Source organism: Ursus americanus, chromosome 18 (assembly GCF_024610735.1).
Source record: "Ursus americanus isolate L20-20 chromosome 18, mUrsAme1.1.p, whole genome shotgun sequence".
In the NCBI taxonomy this organism is placed as follows: Eukaryota; Metazoa; Chordata; class Mammalia; order Carnivora; family Ursidae; genus Ursus; species Ursus americanus.
In genome coordinates, this window is record NC_142144.1 from 31,702,407 (window position 1) to 31,719,163 (window position 16,757).

Consider the following 16,757-nt stretch of genomic DNA (forward strand, 5'->3'; position numbering starts at 1 on the left):
GCCGAGCTAAGGAGTTTGGTCTTTTATCCAGGGGGCAGTGGGAAGTGCTAAGGGGTGTATAAGCAGGTGCAGACATAGAGTGGTCACCTTCCTGTCTCCCTCTCTTCCTCTCTTCCATTCCCTCAAGCCCACATTTAGGGTTGTTGATATGGAGAGCCCAGGTGCCAGTTGCTGACATGCCCCCTTCCTTCTTGGGCAGGTTCCGGGTTACACCAGTCAGAGCAGGTGGCAGTCTAGAATTCTTGTCTTCCAAAGCCCTCGGTTCACAGACGGGAAGACTGAGGCCCAGCACCAAGGAACAAGGGAAGCAGAGCTCTGATCTCAGGGGCAGACACTGTACCTGTGTGTGACATTTCAGCCCTGAGAGCCCCTGCAAAGAAGGAAACCATAGCTAAGTAGGGCCTGCTGGCAGCCCAGGTAGCTGGGGCCGGCTCTGCCCACGCTGTTCCACACAAGCTGTGTGGCCTGAGGGTCCGCTCGGGCTGTGGGGTCCGGAGGACCCAGAGCAGTGGGGTGTCTACTCTGTAGGGAACACCTGGGGTGGGGCCAGAGGAGCCTGACACTGTGCAGACGTCTTCCTACCACACGGGGCAGCGTCTCCCCAGGGTGGGCACTTGAAATAGCTTCTTTCTGAGCCTCAGAGGCCCCACGGAGCTCTGTGGGCTTTCAAGCTTAAAGAGCCTTTGTGTGTGGACCAGAAGCACTAGCTGAAAGTCTGCGAGAAATTAGGGATGGACCTGGGTGCTCTTCTCTTCAACCAACTAGTGCCAGCGGAAGTAGGAGTGACAGACTGATTATGGAGATGGTGGCCTGCCTGTGCGGTGCCCTGACCCAGAGCCAGGCCCGATGCAGAGCCTTGACCTTCAGCTCTCGGACTGAGGGTGTTTGTGCATCTCTGTGTCACAGATGGGGAACGTGAGGCTCAAGAGGTTAAGGATCGACCCGAGTCACACAGCTGGAAAGCGGTGGGCTGGATTCAAGCCTGGATCTGGGTGACAGGGCAGCTCAGGTCTCTCCACCGCCCCACACAGCTGCGGTGCCCAGAAAGGATTCCAACATCACATAAGCTGGGGGAGCCGAGCCCAGTCTGTCTGTTGGCAAAGGAGTCCTTGTGGGGGAAGCACTCTTCCCCCAGAGACCTGCACGGCTCCTTCTCCAGCCTTCTCATCCTTGCTCAGTTGTTCACATTTTCCAGAGGCCTTCCCTGAATGCTTCACTTAAAATTAAATCCTTGGGGTGCCTGGGTGGCTCAGTCAGTTAAGCGTCTGCCTTTGACTCAGGTCATGATCCCAGGGTCCTGGGATCGAGTTCAGCACAGGCTCTCTGCTTGGTGGGGAGCCTGCTTCTCCCTCTTCCTCTGCTGCTATGCCTGCTTGTGCTCTCTCTCTCTGTCAAATAAGTAAATAAAATCTTAAAAAAAAAAAAAAAGTTAAACCCTTGCCTACCTCCTGCTGATTTGCTCCATTTCACTGATGGATGTCTGTATTCATTTCCAAGGGCTGCTGTAACAAGCACCACAAACTATGTGACTTCAAGCAACAGAAATGTATTCTCTCACATTCTGGAGGCTGGAAGTCCAAGGTCAGGGTGTTGGCAAGGCCATACTTTCTAGAGGGCTCTGGGGCTCTCCCGTGACTTTCTCTTTGCTTCTAGTGTTGCCAACTATCCTTGATGTTCCTTGGCTTGCAGCTGCATCCCTCCAATCCCTACGTCATAGGACATTCTCCCCTTTCTCTTCACATCATCTTCTTATACGGATACTAGTTGTGTTGGATTACAAGTCTACCCTACTCCAGTATGACCTCATCTTTACTAATGACATCTGTAGTGACCTTGTTTTCAAATCAGGCCACATTCTCTAAGGTATTGGGGGTTCCACATATCTCTGGAGGACACCAGTCAACCCTTCACAACATCTGACCTACTGTCCATGCTGTCCAGTTGTTTTATCATCTGTCTCCTCCCACTGGAACATAAGCTCTGGGAGGCAGTAGTCTCTGCTGTGCTCACTGTGTCATTCCCCATCACCCAGAGTCAAATTAATTTGAGTGTGTGTAAGTAAAATACCAAGTCTGGACAGACAAAGCCAACAGAGAACACAAGGATAGAATACTCAGGAATAAAGTAAAGTAACTTCTGGAACACTCAGAGAAAGAGCAAATCTCTGGTTTACTGGGGTAAAGGATAGAGAAGGAGGTACAGAGGACGAGGAAGAAAATTAAATACCAAAGAACAGAATTAAAATCTGCATTGGAGGTATTAGAGAGCAGAGTTAATGCCAAGAAAAATAAAAATCAATAGTGTGAAGGACAAACTTGAGATATTTCCCAGAATTCAGAGGAAATGGTGAAAGTTGTCAGTCTAAGGAGGGAAGAGGTAACAGGGACACTGGAGAAGGGAGATCCTAAGAGAAAACGAGGACAGATGAAACAGAACCAAACTCAAAACAAAATAGGCACCATGGTAGCAACAAGCACACCTTGTACCCAAATCTTAATTTCTTTTTTTTTTTTTTTTAAGATTTTATTTATTTATTTGACAGAGAGACAGCCAGTAAGAGAAGGAACACAGCAGGGGGAGTGTGAGAGGAAGAAGCAGGCTCCTAGCGGAGGAGCCTGATGTGGGGCTCGATCCCAGAACACCAGGATCATGCCCTGAGCCGAAGGCAGACGCTTAACGACTGCACCACCCAGGCGCCCCTCAAATCTTAGTTTCTAACGCCGTTTTCCATAAAAGGGATCCAGGACTCCTTGGAGAGATGGCTGATTCTGGGACTGGGGCCGGAAATACGCAAGGTGATCCTGGAGAATCTTCTAATGCTAGAAAATAAGGGAGTGCTTGAAACAGCAGCAACACACACTGATGGGAGGGTGTCGGAGCCAACTGAAAGAGCTCCCAGTGGCCAAAGCTGGGATAGTGTCAGCACCAAAACAAAATAGTATTGGATTATAACCCAAAGTATAAAGATAAATATCCATGTGTCCATGCTGCTATGAATAAATAAAATGGGAAAGAACAAACAAATCTATACAGAAGAATTCCAAATAATTTATGTTGATATTTCATGCTCACGGAGATAGAGCAGAACAAACCCCTTCTTAAGTGACTTCCTTCCAAAGAGTATACTATAGAAAGAGGGGAAGAGTAACTTGATGGTGCAGAAATCAGGCAAACACAACAATCTCAGCCAGGTGACCAAGGTCAACATCAACAGTGATAAGCCACGTTGATAGGCTGTACCCTTGATAGAAGGGGATGAGAAGGCCAATTTCCCTCCATGGTCTTCCTTCCCAAAACCCATGCCGCAAGCCTAAGCATGAGGAAAACGTCAGGCAAATTCTAGTTGAAGGCCGTTTTCCTGATACTCCTCAAAACTGTCTAGGTCTTCAAAAATAAGGAGCGCCTGAGCCAAAAGGAGCCGTCGGAGACGTGACAACTAAGTATAATATGGTACTCCGGATGCGATCCAGGAATAGAGCAAGGACATTAGAGGGAGAAAATGAAGGAAATCTGAATTAAGTATGGACTCTAGCTAATAATAATCAATATTGATTCATTAATTGTATCAAATATACCACACTAACATAAAATATTAATAGTAGGGGAAGCTGGGTGAGGAACATAGGGGAACTTTCTATCTTTGTCATTTTTCTGTAAATCTAAAACCAATCTCAAATAAGTTTATTTTTTAAAAAAGGAGACACACTTAAGTGGGCTCAAGGGAGTCCTGCTGGATTGGACTGACAGAATTGCTAACAGTCAACCTTTTTTGAACTACAAGATCAACAATTTCATAAAGGAAATGTGTGCACTTTATGTGCTCAGTCTAGCTGGCCTTTCCACATTCTAGCAGAATTGGTGAAAAGAGAGTCATACCAAGACACATTTTGGCAAAAGCCTTGAAGTATGAACATAAAGGGGAAAAATCTATAAGTATCTAGGCCAGAAAAAAGCAAATTTCCCACAAAGGTGCAAAAACCAGGCCACCTCGACTCCTCTGCAGCATTCAATCCCAGAGACAATGGAGCAGCTGGGACACATCCTCCCCAGCGTGCTAGTCAAGGCGTACTAGCCAGGTGCCCTTCTCAGAGTTAATCCTTGAAGTCCTATGTCAGCCCGCCGAGAACAATGGCAAACTTCATAGCAGGTCGTGGCAGAGACAGCTGAGTGGGGGCCACTGGAACCATGGACAGAGAGCTCAGTCTAAATCATTGTTATAAAATTGTACACAGGTGCAGAAGTTCGTGTTGAAAGCAAACGTACATATACATAAGGTGCAAAAATAGATACTCTAATAACAATAACTGAGAGAGAAAAATCCAAATTCCATTCACAGAGCCCCAAAAAGTGGGTGAATAAAACGTATGGGTGGTAACCTCCTGGTCTTAAGTAAAAGAGGGACTCCGCAGAGCCCACCTTGCTCATGAGTTTCCTAAATAAACATACAAGCTAAAGAAGGCTTTGAATAACTTGATGGTAAAGATAAACAATGCAAAGAGAACCCGAAGCTTTGGGCAGAGAAGGTAGAAGCAGGGAAAATCTAGTCCACATATTGAAAACCAGAAAGCATAACATATAATTGCAGACCAAATAGAGCCATTCTGATCATAAATTCAAACGGGTCAATCTCCCTATTAAAAGGCAAAGACTTTGAGAATTATGTTTTTGAAGAACTGATTACAGCTATTGACAACAGAGGAAGTAACCCAGAAAGGTCATAGGTAAAAGGTTGGGCACAGGTAGATCAAGCCAACCAAACCAAGCCAGAACCCCAGTGTTCATATGAGACCAAAGGGAATTCAAGGTACTGGCTGTGATGAAGGAGAGAGTCATTCTCTATAGACAGGGGTACCATTCACCATGAGAATAACACACTCATGGACCATTATTGCTGTAAATTGCATCTCATTGAAATATATAAAGAAAAGCCTGTTAAAATACAAAGGAGAATTGACAGAAACACAATAGCATTGGGAGCCATAACGCTCTCAGTCTTGGGCAGATCACCCAGGCGAAAATAAGCAAGAGCACAGAGGAACCAAATCATAAAATTCATCAGGCTGATTTAGCAGATAGGTACCAAAGTTCCCCCAAAGGAAGTCAAGAAAAAAAACCATCTCTGTGTGATGAAGACCTGAGGCCTTTAAGCTCCTTCCAGGCCTTTTCCAAACATGGGGCTTGAAAGTGAACTGTTGCCAGGCTGGGCGGGGAGCGGGGCGGAGGCTGCCCCTGGCTATTTCCAGGGTGCCTGCTCTGAAGCATTGGGCCCCGTAGGGGAGAGTACCGGGCTTCAGAGGCTCTGTTCACTTTATTTGCTTTATCTGCCTTCCCTGGAGCAGCCCCCCAACCCATCATTCAGAGTTCAGTTTCAAGGAAAATTTCCCTAATTTATAAACCAGCCGATGAGCAACCTTAATTCCATCTGTAGCGTTCACTGCCCCTGGCCGTGTCACGAAGCACCTTCCCGGGTTCTGGAGATTAGCAAAGAGGACATGGGGGAGGGGCGGGGGGGTTTTAGTCTTCCTGTCATAGGAAGACCACAAAAATAGGTCTTCAGGTGGACTGCTGCCCTCTTTGCTCCACAGGAGAGGCCTCGTGGGAACTTCCCCCATCCCTCCAACCCCACAGGCCAGGAGCCTGCTTGGACTGCCAGAAACTACGGTTCACACAGGCACTCCAGGGGGAAGAAAAGCAACGAATAAACATGGTACATCTTCCCAGCAGGCCAGTTTTGCTCAGAAACATGGGAAGAAAAGCATTATTTTTATCTTAAGATAAACATAGATATGCTATTGGAATGCTAAATATACGTGAATTTTCAAGATAAAATAATAAACTTTACAGAAGTGGCATGCTTTCCCAGTGGGTTGCTATGGGCTATTCCTTCTTTACTTCCTTCGTTAAGAATATATGTCTCCTTGAGATGCCTGGGTGGCTCAGTCGGTTGAGCATCACCCTTACGGCTCAGGTCATGATCCCAGCGTCCTGGGATTGAGCCCTGCATCGGGCTCCTTGCTTGGTGGGGAGTCTGCTTCTCCCTCTGCCTGCTGCTCACCCTGCTCGTGCTCTCTCTCTCTCTGACAAATAAAATCTTTAAAGAAAAATTTTTTTAAAGAATATAGGTCTCCTTAAGGTATAGACTTGCCCAATCACTATGTTGTACATCTTAAACTAATGTAACATTTTATGTCAACTATACTCCAATAAATAGACAGACAGGCAGACAGATTAAAATGAAAAATAAATGGGAGGGCTAATCAGAATAAAAAGATTAATGTAACAACAGCAACAAAAGAATATATGTCTCCTGCTTCTCTGCCTTTAGGCATATTTCTGGTAAGGAAAAACATGTCTAAGAAAAACTAACTTTAACTAAATAAAAGTATTCATTCTGGGTATGGAACAGTGTGTCAGGGCCAGGAGGGACTTTGGGAAGCCCCTAGGCTAACCCTGCTGGACTTACCCCGGGTCTCACAGCCGGAGTCAGGGGGCAGGAGTGGGCCTGGGCTCCAGACTCCTTCCCCAGTGCCCACTGGCCCAGGTCTAACCCCCCCAGCCTCATCATGGCCAGCCACTAAAGCTTGGCTGCCCTGGCGCGAGTAGACCTCCTCCCTTCCTACAGCACTGCACGCAGTTTTATCTGATTTTCCAGGAGCCCAGGAGGTCTGTGGGGCTGGGCACTTGGGAAACCAGGAAGCGATTACAAGTGGGCCAAGACAGAGGCATGGGTGGCAGAAGACGCCAGGTAATGCAAAGGTCAGTGTCAGGTTGACCTTCCCTTCCAGCAGGACTGCGTGCTTCTGCCACAGACAGGGCAGGATGGGGTGGGCTCTGCTCGCCTGCTCTTTTAAATGTCTGCCAGGTGTTTCAGTGTCTCAGGGTCCTATCTGTTGCTGCAGGGCTTCCACGGCCATGTCTACTTGACTTCCCTCGAGCCGTTGCCGCAAACTGGATGTTTTCTCAACCAGGGAGGCAATACGTAGGGGTGAGTGGTCAAGCGCTCAGGCCCTGGGGCCAGGCCCCCCTGGGGGCAAGGCCAGCACCACCATTTCCTACCTGTGTGACCCGGTGTCATAGGTTGAACTCCCTAGAAACAGAGCCTGAGAGTCTGGTGAAAGGGATTTATTGAGAGCACGCTCTGGAGAAGGGAGCAAGGGACAGGATGAGACAAGAGGGGAGCTGGGCCTGCGTGTGGCCGCTGCAGGAGGCCAGTTTAACCTGGCCCCACGGGCTTGCCTGGAGCACAGCCTGCGCCCCAAAGGTGGCCCCACCTTTCAAGGAGTTGGTTGCTGGGTGCTGCAGAATGTGGGACATAGCATGGCCTTGAGGGCCAGGAAGTCCCCCAGCTGGAGGCGGTTCTCTAGAGAGGGGAGTGAGCTGGAAGCAGCCCACCCTCACTGCATGGGGAGGGGTGCGACAGACCTGAGTGGAGGAACCAGCAGGGCCAGCAGTGTCTGCTGCACTTGCAAAACTTTTTTCATTCTTTGGGGGCTCAGCTCGCTCGTGAAACTTTCCGGAGTGGACATAATAATAACACCTCTGTCCTTGGGTGGGGCTGATGGACTCCTTAGTACCGCAGCTGGAAAGAGCTCAGGGATCGTCCTTGTTTTTATTTGCTAGGATCCCCTGCAAACTGGGGCTTATACACTAAGTCTTTGAATTGGGTCATCCTTCTGAAATGTCAGTTTTGTGTGTGTGTGATCTTAGCTCACTTTAAGTGTCCCAGAGACAAAGAGACTCTAGACAAGAGATGAGAAGGACCAAGAAGGAGGAAAGGAAATCCATCTTGGACCTCCCATCCCATCGCTGTTTCCTCCCATGTTGGCCCCTTTGCTGTAGGCGAAGCCTCCTTGTGTGAATGTAGGCCTCTGTATGGTGTACAACCTGAGATCTAGCCATGTGAGTACACAGTGTCCATGTCACCTTTCACTCCAGGTGTCCCCCTGCAGAATCAAGGGTCTGTGGAAGGGCACAGGATTTTTGGACCCTGCCCTCTGTCATGTTCTGGGTTCTCTATACCATCACAACTCTGTTCCGTCGCTCTCAGCCTCAGGGACCTTCAGGGCTCTCCTCCCCTCCCCCTCGCACTCCTCACACCGCCCCAGAGTCCTTTCTGTGGCAAAGGAGCATGTGCTCAAACCCCTGACAGGGAGAGGGGAGGTGTGGCCAGAAGTAGGAACCACTGCCGAGACAAAATTTCTCTCTCCACTTTACAGATTTTCAGGAAAAGATAGAAGTTATGTAACACTGAACAGCATGATTCTGGAACTTTTGTAAGAGCATGCATGTGTTAAAAACTTTAAGACTTTGGAAATCCAGGGGTGCTTGGGTGGCACAGTTGGGTGAGCATCTGACTCTTGGTTTCGGCTCAGGTCATGATCTCAGGGTTGTGAGATTGAGCCCCATGTCCGGCTCCATGCTTAGCGTGAAGTCTGCCTGAAATTCTCTCTCCCCTGCTCACTCTCTCTTTCTCTCTCTCTGTCTTGTAAATAAAGAAATAATCTTTATTAAAAAAGAGAAAAAAAACCTCCCAAAATCCAAAACCTTTCCCCTCACCCCTGGATCTTCCCGTAAATTGCTACTCTGGAAAGAAGAATGGGGTATATCGATGCTTTTCATACTGTCAGGAAAACTCACGCCCCAGGAGTACACATATCCCATTTTGAGAAGCCCTTCCCCATCTTTCTACTGCTCTCAAGGCTCCTGCTAAGGACCGCAGGCGAGTTCCATCTCCCTTTGCCCACTCCCTACACGGGATTCCAGGCTCCAGCTGCACTGGCCACCAGTTCTTCTCTCGCAGACACTGCGGCATCGGCATCTTGCTGCCTCTTACGGGCTAGAATCTCAGTGGGTGGGAGTCGCTCCCTGCCATGGGTATAACCTGGCTCTGGCCAGGATCTTTCTCCAGGGTCCTCTGATGGTCAGAGGGCCACCAAAGTGAGAACACTGGTTCCGGGGTGCTGTGCAGTCTTGGGGGAAGCCTTTTGCCTCTCTAGGAAGGGGTTCACTAGATCATTGATCCCTTGGGTTCCATCCAGTTCTAACAGTCTGGGAGCGCAGCACCAAATTGTCCATGCAACTTGGTTGTCATGGCAACAGAGACACCAAATGGTCCGCAAGTGGTAGAGCCGGTTATTTATCTATCTGCAGGTGGTCAGGTGGTCAGCCATGAAAATATGGGCTCCTGAGTGCATTCAAGAAATGGTGAACCCAGCGAGTGCCGAGGCCCTAGGCTAGCAGGGTATCAGTGCAGTGGTGATCATGGCTACCAGTTACTGAATAAGGAATGCAGGCCAGACACTGCACTTGGTACTTCACATAGCATTTGCTCGCTTAGTCATGCATTCAACGCCTATGGTTGATATATATGTCATGCCCTGTCCCCCTGACCTGGGGACCCAGAGCTGAATCAAGTTACCCTCAGTCCAGTGGAGAAGACAGGCAAGCAAGTGGATATGATAGAGGAGGGCACAGAGTGCTGTGGGCCCACAGAGGAGCAAATGACCACCTGAGAGGACACAGATGGTTTCTCAGAGTAGGGGTGCCCGAGCTAAAGCATGAAGGGTGAGTGGCAGCTCTCCAGGCAGAGGAGTGGGGTGAAAGAGAAGGGCATTCGAGATGCATGAGCTTGCAGAAAGCAAGAGGGGAGCGGCGGGGGAATGAGCCGTGAAGGAGTGCGTGAATGGCAGACCTGTTTTAGAGAACCACAGGTAGCTCATTCTCATGCCCTGCGAGACTGGCGAGGACTGAGCAGGAGTCCCCTGGTACAGCATCTCAAATGTCCTACTCAGGGACTCAGTTGACCTGGAAAGCTCAGGGAGCTGTGGAAAGGTTTTACAGAACCACATCAGAATCTTGGAATGAGTCCTTCATCTGCTGTGGAGACCAGGGTGGATGGAGCGGGAGTAAGGGTGGGGATCCAGCCGGGAGGCAGTCGTAGTTCATAGAGGAGGGAATGATGGTGGCTGCCCCCAGCATGGTGAGGCTGCAGGGATGGGGGTGATTTGGCACTGGTGGGCAGGCAGAACCAGCGGGTGGCTCCTGGTTAGGGCTTGGGTGGAGGCAAATGAACCTGAGTGGGTGGGAGGTTGGCGACACCGTTCTCAGAGATGGACAACACAGGAGATGGAAAAGGCTCATTGGCAAAGATGAGAAGTTCAGCTTGGGCTATGCTGAGCTTGAGGTACGTGGGAGAATCCAAGAGGAGGGGTCCAGTGGGCAGCCGGAGAAAAGTTGGGGGTGGGGAGAGTGATCGGGTCTCTAGCGCACAGAGAGCAGTTGTGTCTGAGGTCTGGAATGAGGCTGCCCCAGGAGAGTGATGAGGACACAGAGCTAAGGGCAGAACTGTGTAGAACACCAGCATTTAGGGATGGGCAAAAAGATGACGAGCTGACTCACAGTCTGAGCAGGAGGGACCAGGAGGTAGGAAAGAGCCAGGAGGAAGCATCATGAAAGCCAATGGGTGGGTTTCATTAGCATGAATCCTGCAGCCCCCAGCAAGGTAGGTTGGATTATCCCTCTTTCAAAGATGAGAAAATTGAGGCTCCAGGGGATTCAGATTCAGGGTCACACAGCTGGTCAGTGGTAGAGCCTGGATTTGAACTAAGGTCTCCCTAACTCTAAAACCCAATAAACTATTTCTACTCTACCATGTTTAGCAACACAGAGTTTGGCACAAAGTAGGTGCTCAATAACTGTTTGCTGGCTGGCCGGCTGAATACTATTAGCAGCAAAGAAGGCTAAAAGATTTCAACAAACAGGCAGAAAAACCCTGGAGTGTGCCTGGGAGCATTGTCCACAGAACGGAAGCAGCTTAGAACTTTTTATAGCGTTGCAGACATGGTGATGACAAAGGCTTGCCTTCCTTCAACTGCTCTGTTAACGATCTTTTAAAGTCCTTTCAGAGCAAGGTTTTTTTTCCCCCTCTTCTTTCCATTCTTGCTTGCAAACGAAGGATGATTTTAGAATCCAAGCCTTTTTTATTTTGCTAAAGTACATGATGAGTAAAATGGCCTCCCAGTCAGCACTTTCCAATTTTGAAAGATGCTAAAAACTGATCTTTAAAGGCATGTTTCTCTTCTTTATGCATCAAAGGGCCTTGAGGCCTGCTGGAGAGGACGGAGGGAACGGCAGGAAGGTGGCACCACCTGCAAGCCTGAGTCTCAGGGTGGAGGGCAGGAAGTGACTGGGGTGGGGAGCAGCCCCGTGAGCCAGGGCACCGCTGGTCTCCTGCAGGCTGCTGGCACACCCTTCTGTAGCCTCTTCTCTATGGGGCAGGGCCCCTGCCTGGATCCCTGTCCGCCAGAGAGCAACCAAGGGCCCCTTACCTGACCCAGGAGGGCACCTCAGGCAAACGCCCAGTAAATGTTTGTTGAATGAATAAATGAGTCACAGGAGCTGTTGTGCAAGGCACGCATCGAGATAATAAGTGCAGTCCTATTTATAGAGTTTTCAAATATAAGTTTTTCTTGGAGTTAAAAATGGGTTGGGAGGAGGTTATAAAATCCTAATACTAGCTCGTACTTACTGGGCATTCGCTATGTGCCAGGAACTGTGTAAAGCAGTTTATGCGGATTGTCTCATTTAGTCCTCCCGGAAAGTAAGTACTGCCATTTTCCCCATTTGACAGTGAGGAAATTGAGGCTAACCTGGATAAAGGAACAGCCTGAGGCGCCCTGAGGCTTGTGGGTGGAGTTGAGATTTGAACAAAGCTCAGAACTCAAAGAGCCTCTGAAACTTCTTAATTGGGAAGCTTTGTGGGTTCCAGGAAGGTATAGAAAAGTCTAGAATACTGGGGGGAGGGTGGGGATGCTGCAGTCTTATTTCTGCCATCAACTCCCCTGGGGACCTTGGAAGCTCCTTTGTCTCCTCTGGCCTCAGTTTCCCTGTGTGTCAAGTGAGGAAGCAGATTAGACACTGTCTCAATACTCTGTAGGGTTGGCCTGAGCTTGTTGAAGGATCAGGGATGATACTGGGACCGCTGAGAGCCGCCAGCTTTATAAAGCCACCAGCCTGTGCAGATTTGCCCCAGGGCATGCCCCTGAGACCAGGGAGGGCAGCAAGAGCTAAAGGGAAACTAGCCCTAGAGAGGGCCAGAACATCCAGGCTGGGCTGGGGTGAGAGGGCAGAGCTCTTGGCTGGGGAGCTGGGGGTGCACGGATGTTCTCTGCCGGTGGCCTCAAGCCCTCGAGTGTGCCTGTCATCCCCTCTCCTTCACATACGTGTCCTTCTGTCCACAGGGCAATGACGTGAGGATCATCCTTGGCCAGTTTGACCAGAATATGGCAGCAAAAGTGTTCTGCTGTGTAAGTAAAACTTTGGTCGTGTCACTGCGTCTTTGGGGAGTCAGACTCGTTCTCACTGCCTGGTCTGAGCGGGCTATAGGACTGGAGTCCGGGTTGTTGGAAGCAGAAGTGTTACGGTCACTGCTCTTTCCTCTTCGCAGGGAGCTAAGCCCAGGGTTCAGAACAGTGCAGTCATGAGAGGAACTAGGGGCCTCAGCTGACCAAAGCTCCCCTCCAGCTCCCTGTCTAAGCACTGTCGGCTAATGCTCTGCCTGTCTCCTCAGCCATGCTTGATGGAGGCTGCCGAATGCCCGGGAGAGCGGAAGGGGCAAGGCTGAGTGCCCCACACCCCCTCCTGGCCCTGGGGCAGGGCTCAGAGTCTCAACTTTAGAATGATCTCTCAACTGTTCGGTATCTACCTCTGAATTCTTCACAGTTGTCTGGTGTGTGATAGGCGACAAAGTACCTTTTGTATGTTCTCTCCTTTCATCTTTTCAATAAACTGTGTGAAACAACTATCGTTATCCCACTCTACAGATAAGGAAATAGAGGCCCAGCTCATGGCTGAGCCAAGGCTCCATGCCCTTCACCTGATTCCCAACCTGATCACCCTTCTTCCATATGTTCTCCCTAAGAACTTGTAAGAGTTCTAACACAGGAACCAAGTCTTTCCATTTGGATGCCCTGGCTCCCTCTCCCCCCACCCCAGGTCAGGAGAAAGGTCAACGGAATGAGAGCCCAGTCTCAGGAGTCACTGTCTCCCCAGTAAGCGTTTCCACTTAGAGCGAGCTTATTCTAGGTGTTGTCTCTGGTGATGGGCCATAGGCCTCTGTTCTCTTTGATCTTTTGTCCATGACTTGGATGAGATTATAAAAAGCAGACCTGTAGGAATTTGGGAAGTTGCGAAGTATGTTGGAAACAGATCCAAGGTGCAAAGAACTCTAACAGGCTGGAATGTTTGATTCAGTCTAAGAAGGTTAAATCTCGTAGTCCTAATAGAGGGCTACATTAGAACAAATCAAGCTGCCCGTGTCCAGGGTGCTATAGGCATAGCTGAGGAGGACTGTGCATTTAGAACAGAAGAGGCTTTGGGGTCTTGGTTGACTTCAGGGTTGCCATGGGTCACTAAGGTCAGCATCACTCCCAGGAGCCAAGGGGACCTCAGGCTGTGTGTCCACACCCAGGGACGGTGGTCCCTCTGCTGTCTGCTAGAGAGACACTGCCTGGGGGATTCTTCTCAGCTCCTGCTACCCATTTCTAGAGAGAAAAAGCACACCAGGGGTAAGGACAGAACAGTGACCAGAAGCCACAGTCACCTGGGGCAATTTCGTCCTGAAGGCTCAAGAACAAATCCAGAACTGCCTGATCGTCTCTCGATTTACTGGGGAGGAAGGAAAAACCCCAAGGCTGACGTTTCTGGAGACCCTGGACAGAGCTGGGAGCTCAGGAGCCAATCTGCGGCTTAGTTGCTGAATTTGGGCTTGTTGTGGACATGTCTGGAGCCTCTGTTTTCTCATCTATAAAGTGGGGAGGATAATAACCCCTGTCTCATAGGATTGTTGTGGAGATTCAATGAGCAGAAACACCGCACGGTGCCTAATGGATAATGAGCCTTCGGTAAATGTCCCCGGTCTTTTTTTGTTTGTTTATGTAAAGTCTCAGGTGTGTGAGAATGGAATGGACCACTGCCATTTATCATAGACTGGATTTTAACCGCCCTCCCTCCCCACTCTTCACTATATCCCCAAGGCCTTGCAAGCAGCTGGCACATGGTGGGTCATAACTCCAGGAGAAATAAATTAATAAAAATGATCCATGAAGACACCACACTGGTCGCCGGCCATCTCCCTTTTCCAAGAACTGGAGACAGACCTCATGCTCTGCTCTGAGCCAAACCCAAGTGAAGGCGTGGCTGTGATTTCACTCTGTGCCATGCACTGGGATTATTTTCCGAGTGGCATTTCCAGCCATGGTTTCACCTTCGGAACAGACGGTGTGGCTGTCTTCCTCTCGTCCCAAAGCCCCAGGCTGCCTGCCTTCCACATGGCATGGGACACCATCCACCTTCTCAGCCTACTTTCCTCTTATTGGACGGTGGGCATTTTGCAATGGGCTTCCTCTTAGAGTCTGTGGTGGCTTTGGTTATTGAGGAATTCCTTGCAGGTGTTTTTGTTGGATGTTTATTCCAAGTGTCAGACCCTCGGAAGCAAACTGCCCTTCAGGGCCTGGCGTTTTACCTGGTTAGGGAGGAATTCTTGTGGCAGGTCTGGGAGATCCTGAGAGTCTGCTCCATGTCTTCCTACTGGATCAAGACTGGTGTGTGGCAGAGGGAGGGGCTGCTCAGAGCAGAGAACCCTGTGAAAGAGCCTTCCTGCCCGTGCATCGGGGTCAGAGGGCAGATCAGGTGGAAAGAGCCATATCTGTGCCACCCAAATGTCGCAGTGCAAACTTTGCAGCATGTTGCTGTGTTCTTGAGATGGGAACCGCCACCCAATGGAAGCGCAGACTCCAGCAAATGCAAGGGCTATTTATAGCCCTGTGGCAAAATGTTCATTTGGGCTTCAGCACAGAATGAGCATGTCTCCGTCTCTTTTGTCTTTTCCTTCCCCCCCTCGGTGGTCTATTCTAAACTCTCAAGCACTCTGGCCTGGGTTCTGGCTTTAGCTCCCCCAGCTGTGTGACCTCAGACAGGTCACCTTACGCCTCTGGTCTCCAGCTGCCTCACCTCTCAAATGGAAGCAGCAGTCCTTGCCCCATCAGCCTCATGGGCTTGAATAAGGCCACAGAAGGAGACCATCACCCCAACTGTGAACTGCCTTCCTGATGTGAGGGTTTATTACCATCATTGATGTGACTGTAATAGGAAAAGGGAAATGTCCTTCTTGCATGAGGCGGGGGGGAGCAAGGAGGTGAAAGGAAACATAATAAAAAGAGGAAACCAGATTTTTAAAAATAATTCACGTCATGGTTACCTGTCAGTGGCAAATAAGAACCAAAGCAGACTCTAAGACTGAAGAAGGCGAGCTCAGGTCTGCCCATCGCCACGTGGCAGGCCCACAGGTGGCCAGATGTCCTGAGATCACATTCCTACAAGAGGCAGGGAAAATGAAAACTAAGGTGATCAAGGAAACTGGAAACTTGTTCAGTCACTCCGCAACCACTTCTCGGGTGCCCCGTGCACACCAGGCACTGTGCTGAGCACGGGGGCTCCACACAAGAGTGGACCCCACCCTACGAAGACTCCCTCTCCGGCAAAGAAGACAGAGAGCATTCTGGCAGCTCCTCCCAGCTCACATGTATAACAACCTCAGCCCGTTTGAATATGAGAATAGCAGAATAGAGGACCACAGCCTCCCCCTCAGGTGCTTTAGACAGTGGAGGGTATATTTAAACCGGTTCACCTACCTTGCAGGGAAGCCTCTTAGACCCTCACTCAAGGCCTATTTACTTTTGCTCTGCACATATGTTTAACCACCCAGGCACCCTGCTTTTCCAGCTATAGCAGTTTAAAAGCAGCAAATTCAGAGAAGACAGGGACTCAATGGCAATGAAAAGTGACACCCTAGACCCAGCAGCATTCCTGTGCACAGCCCATAACAGTGACTGGTGTTCGGAATAAAACCGTGTGTGGTGGAAAGGAGAAGAGAACCAGAAGGAGCTGCTAAAACGTGCCTGCATGTAGTGGTGGCCAGGCATGGTCCACGTGTCCTCTCATTTCATTCTTACACCAATCCAGTGAGAGAGGCTTTGCTTTCCACAGGCTGTAGCTGGGAAAAGCGAGACCCGAGGAGCTGGGCGCCAGAGCCACCCAGCTGCTATGTGGCAGCGAATCTGGGGCTGCTGGACTGGAATCTCCTTTCTTGTGTGTTTCAGAAGGTCAGCAGGAAAATGTTTATCTTCATCAAAACTGAATAACATTCTAGAGGCGCCTGGGTGGTGCAGTCGTTAAGCGTCTGCCTTCGGCTCAGGGCGTGATCCTGGCACTCTGGGATCGAGCCCCACATCAGGCTCCTCTGCTGGGAGCCTGCTTCTTCCTCTCCCACTCCCCCTGCTTGTGTTCCCTCTCTCACTGGCTGTCTCTCTCCCTGTCAAATAAATAAATAAAATCTTTAAAAAAAACTGAATAACATTCTAAACAAAATCTGTTTTTGTTTAGAAAAAAGCAGACTAAGCTTCTGTTTTCTGGAAAATTCACTCACAAGGAACAGCTCCTAATGAGACAAGGACAGGTCAAAGAGCTGTCAGGGCAGACCCCTAGGAGGCAGCTTGCCCTGTGCTGCTCTAAGTCATCACAAGGTCTTTGTCCTCGGAGAGCGATGCAGATCTGCCTCTGGGTCTGATTAGAATGCCTCTTGCCCCTATTCTGTACCTATTGACTCCTATTTAACATACCTTCCTAATAAGTGGGGCTCTCTTCTGGCCTCAACCTTTTAGGATTGAGAAAGCTTCCAAAAATTTTTGTTTAATTTTTTT

At 49.5% G+C, this 16,757-nt stretch overlaps 1 protein-coding gene across 2 annotated transcripts in view; it reads left to right on the forward strand.

The window, feature by feature from the left end:
- The window catches only part of GABBR2 (gamma-aminobutyric acid type B receptor subunit 2), a 336,632-nt gene that overhangs the window by 168,852 nt on the left and 151,023 nt on the right, over nucleotides 1-16,757 (forward strand). For both annotated transcript variants that reach the window (XM_045780604.2, XM_087869533.1), the window contains exon 5: nucleotides 12,240-12,305. In XM_045780604.2, the coding sequence (XP_045636560.2) occupies nucleotides 12,240-12,305 (66 nt within the window). The remainder of the gene's footprint in view (nucleotides 1-12,239; nucleotides 12,306-16,757) is intronic.